The 19,581-nt window shown below is 35.8% G+C and overlaps 1 protein-coding gene across 4 annotated transcripts in view; it reads left to right on the plus strand.

Annotated features, from left to right (window-relative positions):
- Positions 1-18,320, plus strand: part of CNTNAP4 (contactin associated protein family member 4) — a 242,550-nt gene extending 224,230 nt beyond the window's left edge. Inside the window, exons 18-25 of one of the 4 annotated variants that reach the window (XR_010069045.1) lie at positions 320-559; positions 2,077-2,301; positions 3,743-3,876; positions 4,918-5,005; positions 10,238-10,456; positions 10,823-10,894; positions 14,836-15,431; positions 16,831-18,320. Coding sequence is in view for 3 of the 4 variants with exons in the window: in XM_063319940.1 (XP_063176010.1) it covers positions 320-559; positions 2,077-2,301; positions 3,743-3,876; positions 4,918-5,005; positions 10,238-10,456; positions 10,823-10,894; positions 14,836-15,029 (1,172 nt within the window). In the remaining variant the exon portion in view is untranslated. Of the gene's footprint in view, positions 1-319; positions 560-2,076; positions 2,302-3,742; positions 3,877-4,917; positions 5,006-10,237; positions 10,457-10,822; positions 10,895-13,094; positions 13,202-14,835 lie in introns of those variants that run through there. The other 3 variants (XM_063319940.1, XM_063319942.1, XM_063319943.1) reach the window with 3 other exon arrangements.
- The last annotated feature ends 1,261 nt before the right edge of the window (positions 18,321-19,581 follow it).

Here is a 19,581-nt window from a genome sequence, read left to right on the forward strand (position 1 = left end):
AAAAAAAAGAAAAAAAAAACAACCAAAACCTACCTAATTTCTGGATGTTACTTCTTTGTGAGTTAATAGAAGTATGCATCATTGCTTGGTATCTTACTGTGCAAAAACCTGGTTTCCTATTAAAAGCTTCAAGGATTCGCTGTAATTACTTGACAAAAAAAAAAGAAATCAGATTATTTTAAAGCTATTTATAAGTATTTTCACATGTTTGTATCTTGGAAATTCAAAGTAGACTGTTCAGGGCCTGTAAAACATGTAAAAGAGCTTTTTACACAAAAATTCTTTTACATTTATAAAAGTTCATATGAATTTATTTCAGGTGGGACAGCATCCAGGCAGAAAGGATTTTTGGGATGCATTCGTTCATTACAGTTGAATGGAATGGCCCTTGACCTGGAAGAGAGAGCAAAGATAACACCAGGAGTTGAACCAGGCTGTCCTGGACACTGTAGCAGCTATGGTAACCTGTGTCACAATGGTGGAAAATGTAGAGAGAAATACAGTGGATTCTCCTGTGACTGCACTTTTTCTGCCTATGCTGGGCCATTCTGTAAGAAAGGCAAGCGTGTTAGCTTTATCAGTTATTGAAAACAGAACCACACAGTCCGGAAAAAGATCTTTACAACCCGTTAAAGATATGTTTAAATGCTTGCAAAATGATTTATTTAACATAGAGAAACATTCAGCTGAATTAATTCAGTAAGTGTAAGTTTTGTTAAACGCTGTCTGCCAGAGATATGTTCAACATACAGTATTTAAAGCAGAAACCACATTACCTGAGAGGATCAGCATCTTTTCTTTAATGTTATGCAAGTCATTTGATTCTTTTATACTATATTAAAGCTAGGAACTATATCTTTATGAATGAACTTTTGTATTTCTGTCTTTCAAGTCTTAATCTCAACACAAAGACTAAAGTTGAAAACAAATCAAGAAACAGAACCTTAAATCTTTTTTTTATTGTGAAAAAAAAAGTGACATCACTGGAAACAGGACTGAGACCATGTTTTCAGACATTTTAAAGGAGTTCTTTAGTGATGGTGTCATACTGATAGATGATCACAAGTCTTCAAGTTTGAATTTTAAGAACATAAGGTTACCTAGAACTTTTGGTATCCACATATAATTCCAATCTGCTAAAATGACTTGCTTTCTCCATGAATTATAGGCATTCTGCATAGTACTCATTGGCTGAAATGCCGTAACTCCATGTTCCTCTAAATTAGTGAGCACAACATCTGTCCGGCCACCACTGCCACCACAAGAATAAAGGACTTGTGTGAAGTCTTTCCATATCTGTCACTGTGGAGCTAATACTACTGAGAGAGGAATGATACTTTCCTTCTCCCTTGCAAACAGCAGAAGAGACTAATGGTCACACTCCACTTTTATTATTCTACAGGAGCAGAGTGGCTCCTGTTGCTGAAAGTGTGGGGTGTCCTATAATAACTTTCAGCCACCTTCTGTCAAAGATACTGAGTGAGATTACAGAAAGTTCTAGAACGTTTTATGAAGTGTGGAGGTTGTGTGTGAAAACAGCATAGTCCATGTTACTTTTAGCAGAAAATGGCTATGAAATATCACAGAAATACAGAAGTTCTTTACCAGTGATTATCTATAAGAAGACCATAGCCCAGTTTCTTTCTCCCACATGACCACTTTCTTTTCCCACATATGTGTTCCAGGTGTGGCCAAGTTTCATAAATACGTTAGGATTCAAACTGCTGCACCCATTTCTCTGTAGGAGCAGTGTACATACAGGACAGGACATACTGAGCTTGAAGACACAGATAAACAGGAAAAAAGCAGAAAGCATGTTTAAAACTAGCCAAAAGAAGCACTTCTTCATGCAGCAGATATTTAAGACACGTCTAACTGTGCTTTTGCCCTGGCCCAGGTTGGGTCTTATTTTTCTCTATACTTCCAAATACTATTTCCATTTATGTTTCTTTTTCAGCTTTAACACAGCAGCTAAGAATACATTTTATTTCATTCTGTGGCAGAAAGAAAAAAAAGAAAAAGAGCTTTTGTCCTGTTTTGCATGATATTTAAAAACTGTATTACTTTTTGTTTCAGAGATCTCTGTCTATTTTAGGACTGGCACTTCTGTGACATACAATTTTCAAGAATACTACACCTTAGCTAAAAATTCCAGTTCTCATGCTTCTTCTTTCTATGCTGACATGACGCTGAGCAAGGAAGTAATTACGTTTGCTTTCCGAACAACACGGACACCAAGCTTACTGCTTTATGTCAGCTCCTTCTACAAGGAATACCTCTCTGTCATTCTTACCAGAAACGGTGAGTGTTCAAATAGGCCATCTGGAAACAGTAATGAACGTCATAGCTGCCAACTCAGATTCACTCTGATTCCCAGACCTGAATCACAAACTAAGCATTGTCCTGTTGTTGCTTTAGATGGTACATTTATTTTTGAGCTGCACCAAGCAATGCTTTCCACATGAAAAATGTTCCTCCTATTGTAATTTCAACTGTCACTACTTTTGGCTTTTTATCATGATGGCAAAAATACTCAGGTCTGGAAACCCTTTAGAAATGCAGTAAAATATTTTGAAATTTTTTTTAAAGTTTTGAAATGAAACTCAAAATGTATCTGATCTGTCTGCTACTTACACAGCATATTAATTGCCGTCCTCATGACAAATAATGAAATAAACTCCTTTTTGAAAGTGCATTGTCTATTTTCCAAATTAATCAGAGGTCATTCCATTCAACTAATTTCATAAGCTACTTATATACCTGTGAAAATACACACATATACCTGTGAAAACACACATATATACCTGTGAAAACAAACATAATGTAATTGATGTTTCCATTTAAAATGAACATTAAATGTTACTTGGATCTTTCTTTTTCATTCTTTCTTCTCTGTCTAGGTAATTTTTTATGTTTTTAAATTTTTTTTACCTTTTTTTTTTTTTTTATAACTTAAAAAACCCCACAGACTGAGTTGAATCTTTGGGTTTATCAAAGACTCTTTGCAATCACATTGGTTCTGTGCTTAAAGAAGGTTGTCTGCTTTCCCAGATACAGATTTGCATATAGAACAACTGTAGTATCCCCCCACCATGTCAGGTAGAACACATTTTACTTATGACTGGCTTGGGTCTCACTTGGGCCTTGCTTTCCAAAGAATGAGTAGAAGGTTGTAGTCCATCTACAGCTAGGAGGGAATCTCTGACAAGGAAACCACATTGCCTCTGTGTTCTTCTGTGAAAGAGTTATATATGTACAGACAGTATACTGGGATTTAAAAACAAGAAATGGAAAGGGAGCTAGAAATTATTAACTGCATACTGAATTGTCAACTGGTCAGAGGTTTACAGGTCCACACAGTGTAAACATTATTCAAGAACAATACTTGTAAAGTACTGAGTTTTAATTGATAAATCACATTGATAGGAGCTACCAAACCAAGTCTTTCTCATCTGAATTATGAAAGTACTTACTAAAATTTCTGCACAAATTTTAACTCGTTATTCCGATTTGTGACATATTATGGCTATCTTTGCAACTACATCCTACTTCTAACGTTGCTATTACTTTTTCTATTGCCTTCTTTCATTTCTCTCATATGTTAATTTCTCATAGTTGATTCCTTAAATAAATTTGCTTTGCTCTTCAAATGCACCTGTGAAGCAGGAGACATTGCATATCATCTAACAGTACCTGTTGTGTATGTAGCGTACTATACTTTTTGCTCTATTTATCCCTGCAGGAAGTTTACAGATCAGATACAAGCTAGATAGCCATCAAGATCCTGATGTCTTCAGCATTAATACGAAAAACATGGCCGATGGACAACTGCAACATGTGAAGATTAACAGAGAGGAGGAAATGATCTTTGTAGAGGTAATTCTGTTAAATAAAAACCAACCAACCAAACAAACAAACAAAAACCCCAACCAAAACAAAATGTGGATTATCATAAAAAAGTAGAAGATCCAAAGCAAAACGAAGTAAATAGTTACTTCAAGGCAATTACCCCCAAATAAACTGTGTTTTAATGTCTCAAGTAAATAAAGGTTAGCAGACTCATGATGCACAGCGAAAGTCTAAATAAGACAATTTCTTTGGTGTTCATCTTTTCCATTTCAAAAGGTCAGTATCACCTTATTATTTTATATGAAAATACAGAGAAATTTTTGATGGCTAAATTTTCACAATTTGTGACATAAGTATGACTACTATAATTTCTTTTTGGGTCTTGCATTCTGGGTTTTGTTTCAAATTATGTATCAAACCACAGTACAAGTGTATTACCATCTAGATAATAATTTAAGCATATTTGTCTAATTTTCTTTGGTTCATTTTACATCAAAGGAATGTGACTGTTAGTGTAAAGATTTTTGTTATTTTTTGTATAAATTTGGTGATAAAATAGAAATATTTAATTTGCTAACAGTAGATATATTAACATGTAAAGAAGTCTTCGATATTTTTAATTAAAAATTAAAAAACATGGATGTTACAAGTTAGTATTTTGAGGCTAGAGCTGAGTTTGCTTAATCATGCATTGGTACAAGGTTTGAAGGCAATTTGTAGTTGTTCTAAAGGTACCATGGGGGGCAGAGCATTTACAGTATAATATTTTATCTTTATGAACTAAGTGTTGAGTGCCTTTTTTAATGAAAAGAGCCTTTTTCATGTTTTTGAAGGTTTACCATTTTTATTCATCTTATAGATGAAAGAGGAGGGATTAGCCAAATCAATAAGATAAATAAAGGCTTATTAAGTGGGATACTTACTTCCTGATTAGTTTTTATGCTATAGCTAACAAATGCTTTCCTCAGCTCCTTTTATTTTTACCCTTGATCTTATCTGCTTTTTTTTTGCAAACTTTAACTAATTTTTCCATTATTCTACTTTGTTTTTTACCGCATCATTCTGCAGGTTAACCAGAATGAAAGAATGAATTTTATTCTGTCTTCAGGCACAGAATTCAATGCAATCAAGTCTCTCACACTTGGCAAGATTTTAGGTAAGTGGAACACCACAGGGTTTTCTAGAACATAGATCAAAATATCATCATGGCACATAAAAATTAATAACACTAATCTCATTGAAAGACATTTGTTATCTTGGATTTAATTAGACACTTGTCACAATCAAGGCAGAAGCTTCAGTCTTGTTGAAATATAATCATGGGTAAGTACTTCCTGAAAAATTATCAAGTGGGTTCCATTAAAAATAATTTCATACTTCTCTCTCATTTTGCAATCAAGCATTATAAAACACCACTTTTTTTCCACTCAGGAAAAAATAAATTACTGTGAAATCATACACAAAGACCACAGAATGCTATTAATCATGTACCGTATTTGAAAAACTTTCTGTGATTAGATTTCAATGTAAACAGTTAGGGATAAGATAATGTAAGGAAAAACTTTGTTGGAGTTACTTTTTAAAAACAAGTTAAGCTATGACAAAATATTTTTCTGGTAATGATTCATCAAAAGCTGTCTGTTTCTTTGTAGTAATGGTCAAAATAGAATTTACCAATCTACAGTTACCATTTTGTCAATTTTGTTAAAATAAAATAGCCTGAACTAAAATTCTCAAAATCTTATTATTTTCATATTCATCACATTGGAAAAACTCAACGATAGAGGAAGATGTGGTGCTGGTGAAAAATTAAAGCATATTTCTCTTTCCTCTAAAGTGATTTAAAGTGGGTATTGCTACATACTCATATCAAGTAAAGGTCCATTTGTGCATTCCTCCTCTACTGGTACTTCTTGTCACAAAAATATGAAAACAGAGTTGGTGGAGTTCATGATATATATAGTAACTAAGGCTACACTGACCATTTTGTAGTTAGACTGGTTGTTTTCACCCTTCCACAAGTGGTCTTGGGCAAAGTGTAGAATAAATAGGTTTACTAAACTATGGATTATTGGAAAAGATTATATCTAAATTTATAGATCTTAAATGTTTATAATTTTATATGGCACACAGATTATCACCATTAGTGAAATCAACTCTGTTTATTTTTAATGAACGCAATTTTTAACAGAAATTATGCACCATGTTCCAAAACAACACCTGGGAAATGAACTGCCTCCCTCTCTAACTCTTTAGTCCTTGAACATTTAGCCAGTAAACTGCCTGTAAAGGAGTGACGGTTTGCCATTATTTAAAAATCTAAGTAAGCTAAAGTGTTAACAAAGGCTTTTTGTAGAAATAAATTCATAGAACCGTGGTATGTGACACAGAAGAAATTAAGTTTTCATCGCAGTTTAGTTTAGATGATATATTACTTTATCTTGCTCCCCCAAGCTTATAGGAACTATTTACATGTTTTATATAATACCTACCCTAAACCAGAAGATTGAAGAAATCTTTTCTTCACATTCAGTTGTATGTGGTTTAATTTAGAAGAATTTCATTACTATGTATGTCAGGTGCACCTCCAGGATTCATATATCTACTTTTTGTACAGGTACTTTTCGTACTGTACCTTTAGGAATAACATAACACTTTTGGTAAATAAATGTTTCTGACATTGTAGTAGACTCAGAAACACTGTCCTGGCTATTTTCATAGTTATGGTAACCAAATGCTAAGTAGCTTAAAATGTATTAAGCAAAGAAACTGAAAATTATATTTAAATACTTTTTAAAAAGTCATAATTATTGTTTAGTTGTGATTGTCTGGAAGAGTCTCAGTGACATATTTTTTGGTAATTTATCTCCTCCTGGTCACTTCAATCTGAATCACAAATAAATGTCAGTAAAATAATGTTGCATTTCTTCATATTAAAAAAAAAAAAAACACAACAAACTAACAGCATAGCGGCATTTATGTGGTCATGTTATCCACAGTGGAAAAAAACCCCAAAACCCACCATGATTAAACCAAAATCAGTGAGTGTATACATGTAATTAGTTTTAACTATAATAAGCATTGTCAATGCAAAAAGCCTGGCCATCATAAAATTTTCATACCAACACAGGTTTGTTGTATAATTGTGAGATTTTGTGGCAGTCCATTCCAAGCACATTGTTAGTACCTCCAGCTGGTAATTTAACAGTGAAAGTCAAATACACATTAGTTTTTTCTACTGAGTAGATACATACAATCATATAATAGCTCGAGTTGGAAGGGACCCGTAAGGATCATGGAGTCCAACTCCCTGCTCCTCCCAGGACTACCTAACACTAAACCATGTGACTAAGAGCATCGTCCAGATGCTCCTTGAACTCTGACAGAGTTGGTGACATGGCCACTTCCATGGGCAGCCTGTTCCAGTGACCAACCACCCTTTCAGTGAAGAACCTTCTCCTAATGTCCAATCTGAACTTCCCCTGACACAGCTTCTTGCCACTTCCTCGTGTCCTATTGCTGGTTACCAGAGACAGAAGATCAGCATCTCTCCCTCCTCTGCCCTCCTTGAGGAAGCTGTAGGCTGTGATGAGGTCACCTCTCAGCCTCCTCTTCTTTAAGCCAAGCAAATCAAATGACCTCAGCCGCTCCTCATAAGTCTTGACCTTGAGACCTTTCACCATCTTGGTCGCCCTCCTCTGGACACACTTTAATAGTTTCATGTCCTTCTTGTATTGAGGCACCCCAAAATGCACACAATACTCAAGGTGAGGCTTCACCAGTGCAGTGTAGAGTGGGGCAATCACCTGCCTCAACTGGCTAGCTATGCTGTGCTTGAGGGATCGCAGGACATGGTTGGCCCTTTTGGCTGCCAGGGCACACTGTTGACTCACATTCAACTCACCATCAACCCAAACCCCCAGATCTCTTTCTGGGGGGCTGCTCTCCAGTCTTTCATCCCTCGTTTGTACATATAACCAGGATTACCCCATCCAAGGTGGAGAATCCGGCACTTGCTCTTGTTAAATTTCATAGGGTTGATGATTGCCCAGCTCTCTAGTCTATCTAGATCTCTCTGTAGGGCCTCTCTACCCTCCAGGGAGTTCACAGCTCCTCCTCATTATTGATTACTGATTAAATTATTGGCAAATTTCCTTAATGTACATTTGATTCCTGTGTCAAGGTCATTCATAAAAACATTAAAGCACAGTGGCCCTAAAATTGAGCCCTGGAGAACCCCACTGGTGACTGGCCACCAGCCTGATGCATCCCCATTTACTATAACACTTTGAGCCCAACCCGTCACACATCAGTCAATAGTTCACCCAACATATTATGGACTTGTCTAATTTTGAAACAAGATAAGATTGTCCAGGAATATGAAAAATCTTGAAGTCTTCAACATCATAAAGGCAGAAAGATCAAAGCTAGTCTTTTGATTCAAGAGATTGATCTTAAACTGTTCTGCTAGGAGCTGGACCTCTGCTGACTTTCAGTACTACTTCACAGAGGAAAGAAGGTTGAAGCAGAATTTAAGAAAGAGGGTTATAGAGTTTGTGTTTTGCTTTTGTGGTTTTTTGTTTTGTTTTGTTTTGTTTTTTGAAGTAGGCAATATAGGTGGAGTAATTTTGTCTTCGATGAAAAAATTTGAGTACACTTAGCAAATGAATCGCTGTAAAGATAAAGAATTTATAACTGCAGTTTACTACAAAATACAGTCTCCAGTAAACAACTTGTGGTTTTTTGTGTGTGTGTCATTTTCAGTCAGCTTAAGCACTAAACTTAAGCACTAAATTTAGCACTGACTTAAGCACTAAAGTGGAAAAGGGTTTTTCTTCCCTAAATCTTATCACTTCTACAAGCAAGATTGCCTGACCTAATAAAAAATTTTACTTTATCCCAGCAGCAGTTTGTAATTAATAACTCAAGTGAACTCTAAGGATTTTCAATACCCGATTTCCTTTCATATTATACACATACAATGCTAATGAAATGGTTTTTATAGGAAACTAGAAAATAATAGAAAACACTTAACTCTTGAGGTTTTCAATCCTGCTTATAATTATAGATATATATTCTATCACAAAGGGGTTTGGACATTTTTTTCTTGCCACCTCAGGTGTGTCTTTTTCTTAAGAGATCCAGGTCTAGTAGATCCTTCAGTGCAGTAAGACAATCATCAGATGCAGTGTATGATACAGAAAGTACAAAGGCAGTTAAACATCTGACACTTTATGTAATCCACCAGTGTAGGTGAGCAGGCTTTTGGCTGACATCAATCTAATAGTATATCATCGCAAAAAGAAGAGAGTAGTTGAGGAAAATGCTGTTGTGTTACTTTGCAACATTCTACCAAAACACATTAGCCCAGTTTTCACTATTAACCTAATTGTATTGTGGAGTGCATTGTACAATGGTATTTAAAATTGCTATGGTAGCCATTGTACAGATCACAAGTTCATTCATGGGTTTAGAATAAGTAGGAGGTGGAAATGAATGAGACAAAATTCCCATTGAATTAGCACAGAAGTTGAAAACTTACTTCCCTTAAGAGTCCTCTTTGAATAATTAGTACTTCCAGAGCTTTTGTTTAAATTATAACTGTCAAAGTAAATAAACTGTTTTCCATCTCCAAAGTAGTGCATTACTGAGCATTACCTGGTGAATAAATAGAGAGCTCTGACAGGGTACATATATTCAGAAAGGCAGCTCAAAAGAAAATAGGTAGTCGGGGGCTGGGGTGTTTCGTTTGTGGGTTTTTTTTCCTTAGTGGGAAAGATAATGGTATCATGTTTCAAATGTATAGTAAATTGGAACAACATTCATTTTTTAGAACTCCACAGAAAATATCTTGACGGATTTCCAGGGTCTGAGGTCTTCAGAGAGCTTTGTTTTGACAGACTTGATGATGATGGGATGGAGTAGATATATGAATCTGTTGAAATAATATGATCTAATAATGTTCATAATTATGAGAAGAAATCTAATAAAATATGTATTTTTCATGAATGCATGCTTCATTCTTATCTTTATGCAGAATGAAAGTGTTGCATTTTAATTTAAATACTTCAGTTACATTTGAATCTTTTTGGTTTGAAACTTGCTATAGTAAGTTAAAAGCATTTTCCTCAACAGACTAGCAACTGTCATCTGTTAAACAATAAAAAAGGCTGAATGTATCTGACTGTCTTTAATGAAAAGACAGACAAGAAAGTGATTCAGTGAATCTACATATGTTCCTGTAACTCAAATATACTCAGAGGAACACAGGCTAATTATTCATTTATTCTTCTGTCACCAGGTTAATTATTCATTTATTCTTCTGTCACTTCTTTTTTTTTTACATTTGCACTATGATTAATTGTGTTCTGTTCCTTTGGATTAACAGAAAACAGTGATATAGATGAGGAGACCATGAGGGCAAACTCTCAGGGGTTTATTGGATGTCTCTCTTCAGTGCAGTTCAACCACATTGCTCCTTTGAAGGCTGCACTGCACCACAGCAGCTCAGCCCCCATCATTGTAAAGGGACGCTTCACTGAATCCAACTGTGGTACTTTAACTGGAGCTGACTCAACATCAAGTGAAACAACTCATTCATTTGCAGGTAAGCATATGGTTATCACTTGTTCTGATCTTTGAAGCAAAATCTAGAGTACTCATGACCTGAATCACAACTGTCTTATTTGTTTGTTTGTTTTTTTCCACGTGAGTTAACATCTCAGGAGTAGTTTCAAAAATAATTCTCTTTTATGTGTACTTACTTCCTTTTCTCTAGCTTTTCACTTTTCCTTTAATTGTTTACATTTTTTCTCTTTATCTCTACAAAGTATCATCTACATCACTGTTCTTCTTTGCATGCTTACGGACCCATGCTACTGCCACTGTACGATACTGTACATGAGCTGTAACCATGTGAGGACTTCTTGAAAACCCAGACAGTGTCTGTCACTTTCTTTTTTTCCTGCTGCAGATTACTCTGGACCAATAGATGAGGGAGAGCCCTTAGCTAATGCAATCAGAAGCGATTCTGCAATTATCGGAGGTAATAGGGACTATAACAATTCTACAGGAACCTTTTTTTCTCATAACTGTGAGTCTTTCAGTGTTGAAGTGAAGCCAGTTTACTTTTGTGTGTATAAGGAAACTAGTAAAAAGGCTTCATTTTATTATAAGTGGTAGATAAAAATCAAGCATTATTTTAAAATGCAATCAATGGCTCTCATATTTTCATATTGCATATATTTATCCCATCAGTGTTTCTATATATTGGAACATTCTGCTGAAGCAAAAGATACTGAGAACAGGCTTCCAACCTGCCTAATGCTAGTGTTTAGGACTTAAAAAAGGACTTGGATATGTTGTGATAAATAGCATATAATTAAGAAAGAAAAATCATTGCTCCCTGACTGTGTCAAAAAAATATTACTTTTTGCTACATAGTCAAGTAGAAAATCTTCTTTAATTGATCTGAGCAACACGAATTTTTCATGAGAAAATGGCATCTAACTGCTTGAATCAATCCTTTGACAGATTAAGGCAAGTTTCATTCTGGTTCCACATTTGGAAAGCAATGTACTTTTAGACAGACTATCATTTGCATTGATTAAGACCTTAAAATAAAATGCATGTTTAATTAATAAGTCAAGATGGATCTTAAGCCAAGATCCTTCTCTGTTGTAGTGGGTAAGCCTATGATTTCTGTCTCTTTAGCATGAATGAAAGGTACTCAAGTGAGCCTTAATAGGGATTGGGGACCCACAGGAGAATTTCAATTCCTGTCATCAGTAATGTGTCAGTTGCGATTTTTTCTTTCAAGGAATAGTATTGTCTCCTGTGACAATCTTCCCCTGTGACAATATCTGGTGGTATTTCTTCTCTTGGAAGGAGGTTAGGGAAAGAAACCTGTTTTCACTCATGAAGATGGTATTTTAGCAGTATAATTCACTGTTTCAATTTCCATTAGTTACTTCAACAGAAAGAGGGCAGGGGGACGGAAAGGTCATGCCCTTCATCTTTTAAATTCTGAATAGGTTTCCTTTCTAAGGATTTTAAAAGCCTCAGCAGAGAAATGACATAGTGGGACTTAGCACAATAAAGGTGCCATGGCTTCTCACTGAGGTTAAAAGCATCTAGGTCTATGGAAGGTGGAGGTAAGGTAAGAACCTGCAGGCATCTGTGTGTCTGCACATTTTATGTGCAGACACATTTAAATAATGGTAGCTGCTATGGTCAGTGCCAGCCAACAGCATGCTGCATGGTCAGTGACCTTTAACACTGTAGTGCTAAAGATACTAAAATAAGAGGTAATAAAACCTATAAGCTTCCTTGCTTGTAAAGTGATACTTAGGTCTGCATATTTTTATACACACAAACTTTGAGAATTTTACCACTGAATTCGGTGAGGTCAGAATTTAAAAATGTGGTTTATGAATTCTTCTGCATGTCTAATTTTGTCCAAAATTACTTTGTTGTTCAAAAGATGAATATTATTTTACACAAGTATCTGTACATAGAGATCATTTTGTGTACTAGGTAATTTGGTGTGGGTGGGGATTTTTAGGTATACTAACAACAAAATAATTTTTGAACTTCAAGCTCCAATAGTAACAGAATTTTTAAGATAATAATAATCTCACAATTCTGTTATTAAAAACATTTGAGAATATGCATTCACAATTTTCTAGTGCTTAACTATGGTTGTTTAAAACTCAAAATAAAGCAAGCTGTACAACACTCAGTAAAAGTTTAATGTAAGTACCCTTAAATGAGTATAATTGGGAATTGTACCAATTCATCCACCTCAGACAAGGCAAGTTTGTAGACAAGCCCTTACAGGAGGCAGGTACTGTGACTATGAAACAAAGGAATGACTGTTCTGTTTAATCTAAATAAGAACAAGATTTACTCCAGTTATAGAATCTATTCCAGAGAAGAAGATACCACACAGAAAAGTGTATATTGCTACCATTAAGAATGGCTGCTTATATTTGAGAATGAAAAAGTTACAATTCTGTATGGTCTGTTTTTATTTACACCTCTAAGGGACTATGTATTTTTATTTTTCTTGCAGTAGTGGCCAAGTTATGCAGCAGATTATTCCTTCATCTAGTACAGCTGAGCCACTGCATTACAACTGTTTCCCATACTGTTTAGTGCTTTTTTCCTCCACACAACCTAGTCTTCGACAAGCACTTTCTGCTTCCCCTCTGTTTCATTTCTCCTCAAATTCCTTTCCTGCCCAGCCTCTGACTCATGAACTAGAGGGCCAGAGACCATCATGAGAGGATGAATGAGGAAGACAGGAGATGAGCTGGAAGTCTATAAGGTCATGCTTATCTCTGTGGGAAGTATCTCTTTCCTTACTGTTCCTGATCTGCTGCGCTAGGAGCAGCATGCCCTGGTAACAGTTCTATAAATCTTAATTAGTTGCCTTTAAAACTAAGTGCCCATTCCATTTAGTCTCTTATGTGTTAGTTATGTGGCACATATGGTACCTGATGAGTCCTCTACATAAAGCTTATGCTCCTGCCCCTTTTCTTTTGAACTGATCAGCTAGAACACCATAATGCAGGTGGCTGTATTGATGATGATGTTACCCTATCACATAGGGCTGTTAAAGCTGTTGGAAAAGGAAGTTTGCTCACTACCATCTGTGCAGGCAGGGACCTTTACTTATAACACAAGGCCACGTAGCCAAGTAAAGCAAAAACACACCTGTGATGTCAGAATAAGTGCCACAAATGGGAAGGGAAGGCAAGGCAAGGCAAGACAAGGCAAGGCAAGGCAAGGCAAGGAGTCAAACCTATATTATTTCACTCTGAACATGAAGTAAGCCTTGACTTTAGTATTTTAGTATTTTAGTATTTTAACCATTGTCTATTCATTAAAATGATGCAGTTACAGAAATGTGAGCCCTAGCTAATGTAGATCATGAAAACCTCTTCAACCCATTATTATGTACCAAAGGCAGCGAAACAGAGTTGGGATTTTCTTTGATGAGACAGAATAAACATTAGAATTTCTGTCCCATTTGACCTGACAACAGGTGGCTATATACACACTGGTCAGTTTCCACTGAAGTCCCTATGATGAACCGTTTTACATTTTCTTTTATAAATTCTCCTCATTAACAGCATTGTTTAGTCAGAACCAGTCATCTGTGATTCTATGATCTGTGGTTTCAAGTAATTTGTATGGAGTATTGGATATGAATGGGACTAATTCTGTGAATGGGACTGCAAAGGGTCTGAGGGTTGGACTTTGTGGTGTACACAGGGAGAGCTGGTAGAGGACTTGGTTTGGAATTCCAGATTAATACTTTTGTCCTCAGCTGTTCTGCTCTGCTTTTGCTCTCCAGACTCCTTCCCCAGACCTGGAGCAGTGATAGGAGAGCTGATAGGAAGGTGAAAGCTGATGATGGGACATGTGTCCTCTTCCCTGATGGTGGCATGTGGCATGAGAAAGGGTCCTCAACTACATGAGTGACTGACAAAAGGGAAAGTACTTTGCCCAGTATTCATAGGAGTTCAGGAAAACCAGAAAGTCATAGTAGTCCCCTTTGTGCCCTTCCATTGTCTAGCAGGAAAGTCCCTGAAGAACAACGCCTCAGATCTTCAGTGGCTTGAGTTCCAAGCCTGGCAGAGAGCTTGGGGCTGATGGTGCAGGAGGAAAAGACACCCTTGCATCTACAGTACCCTAAGGCCCCTACTGGTCTTTCATTCAAAACTTTCAAAAATGATACTATTCTATGGAATAATTTTTAATTTTTTTTATTACTAGTGTGCAAAATTTCAAAACAATCACCATGAAGCTTATACTACAATGCTTCTTCTGATTTGAAAGCAGCTATGGCTTCTTATTTCTCGGGCTTCCCTGTAACTCCCTCCATTATGTGATGGAGTCATTTCTTCTTTGTTCTACTCTCTGTCACATGAGTTACTTGTCTATCCTTTCTTCTGACTTTTTTCTGTTTTCTTCTCCTAGGTGTGATAGCAGTCCTGATATTCATCCTACTTTGCATCACTGCCGTAGCCGTACGAGTTTATAAAAAAAAAGGCATATACTCAAAAAATGAGGCAAAAGGATCTGAAAATGAAGACAGTGCTGAATCTGCACTGAAAAGTGAGCTCAGCATGCAAAACACAGCCAATGAAAATCAAAAGGAATACTTCTTCTGATTGGCGTTGATGGTTTAATTTAATATAATAATGTGACAGTCTGACTTTCTTGCTAAGCTGGGGGCTCTCAATGGACAAAAAAAGCTCTTGCCATCTACAGTAAATGCAACAGATTTGAGACTTATTATACTTCATATGCTCAGTCTCAGTGATTGCTATAGGGGGGCTCTTTAAATTACATGCATTCCTTAGCTATTATACCGTAAATGCATTTTATGTAACAGTGAATTAGATATTGTAACCAATTTCATTGTTGGTAGTTTCCGACTGTTCTGATGTGATCTTCTACAGCTGAAGTTTAACGTACATACTAAATATGATTTTTGAATGGGAAAATTGCTAAGAAATTATTCCTAACCTTTTACTTAAAATCTGATTCTGGAATTTTGTTCAAAGTGAAAGGTGGGTTCTAATACTTTCTGTTACTGAAGAAATTCTACTGTGTTGCATTATAGTGATCCCTCTTACTTCCTCAAACTGAAAATGTCTTCTGAACTGCTGTTGGCTGGTGTCAGCATGTGCTTGTGAGCCATGGAGTTTTGTGTCCAAAACAAACTGTACTTCTTTCCCCTGGGATGTGACCAATGTCATCACTATCCCTTCTTTTTGGCAAGCCTAGCAGGACTTAGAACTGAAGGGTGCACAATGTGTTGGAATGCTGTAAAATCACTTTTGCAGTAGGTTTTCACTTATGGTCAAGTGACGGCACCACAAGATTCATGAGCATTCTAGGTATTTTAAATAAAATTGGGATCACAAAAGCCAAGAAGGTTGCTTGGAAAGATCAAGTAAAATATTAGCAATAGTTAAATTATCATGAGTAAAAACACCAAAGATGATCAAGGTTATTGTCCCTGGAAATTAGTAATGCTTCTTCTGCCTGGAAATTAGTAATGCTTCTTCTGTCAAGAAGTAATGCTCTATGCACTGTCTAGGACGTATTGTATCTATCATCTGCTACAGACCTCATGACTAATTTGTTCTAAATTATAGAAACTATTTATGATTATTATGACAATAGAATTAGGACATTTAGAGACTAGTGCAGTGACTGCTACTTGAACACTTTTATTCTTCACCTTTAATAATACCTTCTATACCTCTGCATGCTAAGGTCTGATTACACCACTCAAATTAAACAGGTCCTTACTATCCTGACAGAGTAAATGAGAGCTGTCTATGATGCATAAACAAACTACCAGGTAAGAAGGGTAGGTTTAAGTGTCTAAGCAGAAGATTGTAAGGTTGCTTTAGACACCATAGGGTATTTGAAATACCCATGTGGCCTGGTGGGAATGTCATAAATTCTACAGAAGATAAGTGTCTTTTGGAAGACACATCTGAGAATTGGTTAAAATACTCCAAGTCATCAAAAGTGGCACTAGATGCCAATATTGAGATAACTGACCTCCACACAAAGGATATTTTGTTTTTCTCCAGGCAGAAGACTGTGTTCCTAGATCTTGTATCTGAGAAAAGATGTGCCCTTGTAAACTTGAGCTTAAAATTTAAACAGCTTTCAGAATTGATTTTTTATCTTCTCCCATTGAAAGCAATGGTAACAGTCATTGCTTTTCTCCTCTTTCAGTGAGGAGAATCAAAGCTAGACCCTAGACTGTGAAGTTTGGAAAATGTTTGTCATAGATGCCCAAGAATGTTATAAAGACATGGAAACACGACATGGTGTGCCAAAACCTTTAATATGTAAATTTCTTTACATAAATGGTAGTTGTAAATATAAATATCCAGCAGATATCATAGTTTAAAGCTTATTCCATTAATCCTTAATTTCTATTTTCAGAATTCTACACTTCCTTTTCTGCTTCCTCCTGTGCTTCTTTACTTCATTTTTAGGAACAAATTATTTCCTGGTACCTGGAGGCTCTGCAATCAGAAATTATTCAGATTAAGATGCACTGCTTTCTTCTTGTTTGCATTTTTGCAATTCTGCATGAATTGTTGGTAGGTTAAACAGGCTGCTGACCTAGGAACAAGAAATGGGTATCCATGTCGTGTATATGTTAGTGTATTCATTGACACAGTTTGGTCAATGACAATAGGTCACCTTTAAGAAGGACAGAACATGGAGGGGAAATGATAGTGTTCCGGATAAGTGATATGGATAAGAATACCCTATTTTGTGGACGGGGAATGGAGGATCATGAGAAGAAGACCCTGAATTGTTACATTTGCTACTTCGGACCCTCTCAGTCTAGCTAATTACTTTAAAGTGAAAATTATGACTCCTTTTCATGGGTCTGAAATAAATTGCATTGAATTCAAGAAGAGTCCTTCCATGGACTTCTCTGTAACTCAAAACCCTCTGCATCTTAAGAGGCTTTCCCTTCCCGTGATAGATATGTTAGTGTCCACCTTTTTGTGTCACTGATATCAACAAATTTATCAGCAGTGATGAGACCCCGCCAACTCCACTTTTATCAACGTGGGATGTAGCAACCATGTGGGACAAAACTTGTACGACAGTGTTGATTGTAACGCATTAGATCACCAAAATGGACATTTTGATTGAATGGTAAAAGACAGACTCTTCATTTGAGAGTTACCCATATACTAACCTAATAAAACCTAAAGGGTACCCACACCAGGACAAGTTGGAAGTATGGAAACCTAACTTCTCAATCAACTCGCTTTTACTTCTATTTCCTTGTTGATTTTTATTGTGTGTCTTGATAGAGAGAAAGGTCTCTTCCCTTAATTTTTTTTTCCTTACAAATCAATGCTTATTTTCTTTCCCTATTCCTTAGAATTTTTAAAAGCAACAGGAAGGGAAAAGCTGAGTAAAACCCCTATTTCACAGATTAATTGAAAAAGAGGCAGGAGGGTATAAACGCCTGTGTGAATGGCACATTATTTAATTCAAAGACCTTTTTAAGAATTTTTTTTTATGTGAAGGATTCTAAGGGGAAAAATAGAAATGGATTTTGTTGAATGCACATCTATCTGCAGATTTGTATCATACAATAAAGACATCGCTCTGAAGATGCAAACATCCATTTTCATCTGTTGGAAGAGTGATCATATATTTGTCACCTGAAGCCAAAATATAGAGGTTCATAGTCAATGAAGCAGCATTTTCCATTACTTGCTGCATTTCTATGGGTACAAAATAATGGTGGCACCAAAATGCACTGAGACATCATACAACATTGTTCTGTCCCCTTTTTGATTCTCTATTCCAATGTGTGACCTTTCACCTCTCTGTTAATAAACACTTTTTAAAATAAAGTGAGGAAAATATTTTTTAAAAAATTTGTATTAAAAAAGTTTAAACTTGACGATAATATACTGTTTTGTTTGGTTTTGTTTTTTTTAAATAGTAAAAATATGTAGAAGTGCACATAATATATTGGTGAGTGTGGTTATTTATAGATATTATGGAGTGTTAATATAACAAATTTACTATGCATTGACACATTTTCCATGGCAAATATATTTTTCTTAAGTATATTAGAAAATAAATAGCAGCATGTATGCTGGTACATTTTTAAAACTTTTTGTGGGTGCTAACTACAAAGGGCTTATAATTATTTATGTACTTAACATTTAGTGCATAAATAAGATTTAGTTAAGTTTTAGGAAAACATTTTCCAATACATACGTTGTTGTGTAGATGAAGAATATGTAATAAGTTAAGTGCACAACTTAACATGAAATGTACTAGCAGTCAAAATAAATGTACAGACCCATTATTCATGGCAATGACATACAAGGAAAAAAGTGTATAAATGACAAAACAGACAGAATTCCTGGGAGGAATCTGCTGTGTAGATTAGAGTACACAGATTTAGATTTAGACGCCAGTTTGCCTGCATCACCAGCGTGAGATAAAAATCAGAAAACACAACTCCTGCAGGTCAGTAGATGGTCGATAAGAAAATACCATTTTGAAATAAATTACTTACCTTTAGAAGTAATTGAAACGTTTTACACCCAAGGCAGAACTGTAGCTGTACAAGCCATGTGATGTCACAGGGGAAGAACATTCTTTGTAACAGAAAAATATTTGCTAAATCAGAAAACTTCGTGCTGAAAAAGTATGTGTCCTAGTCTTTGGTTGCAATGCATGTTCTCTGGAGTCATCATGCAGAAATGCCGCATAATTTTATCAAATTGAGCTCCTAATTTTGCAGCCAAAAGTATGATGCATCCATAGTGTTTCTGATCATTTAATGAGATTGTGCATTATCAAGAAGGTATAAAGATGAAAAATCCTACAGAAATTAGAGCTGAATAAAAAGGTACAGGTATGAAGGTACTGAAGTAATTTCAGTGGCTTAAGTACACACAAGAACATGCTTAAAAGAATAAGTAAAAGAAGGAACTTTCCTTTAAATTTACTTTTTTCAGAACTTTCTCTTGGGGCTTTTTGGTGGTGGGAAGGAAAAGTTTAAGGGGTTTGTGTACAGAAAGTACTAAAGCTGTTAATATGAGAAATAGAAGTAAAAAAACAAAGGTGTGTGAGAAGTAAGTTCTGGTCCAAATAAAATAGGCTCAGGCAGAATCCTCTGTGAATCACATTTTTATTCACGTT

Source organism: Chroicocephalus ridibundus, chromosome Z, assembly GCF_963924245.1.
Source record: "Chroicocephalus ridibundus chromosome Z, bChrRid1.1, whole genome shotgun sequence".
Taxonomy (NCBI): domain Eukaryota; kingdom Metazoa; phylum Chordata; class Aves; order Charadriiformes; family Laridae; genus Chroicocephalus; species Chroicocephalus ridibundus.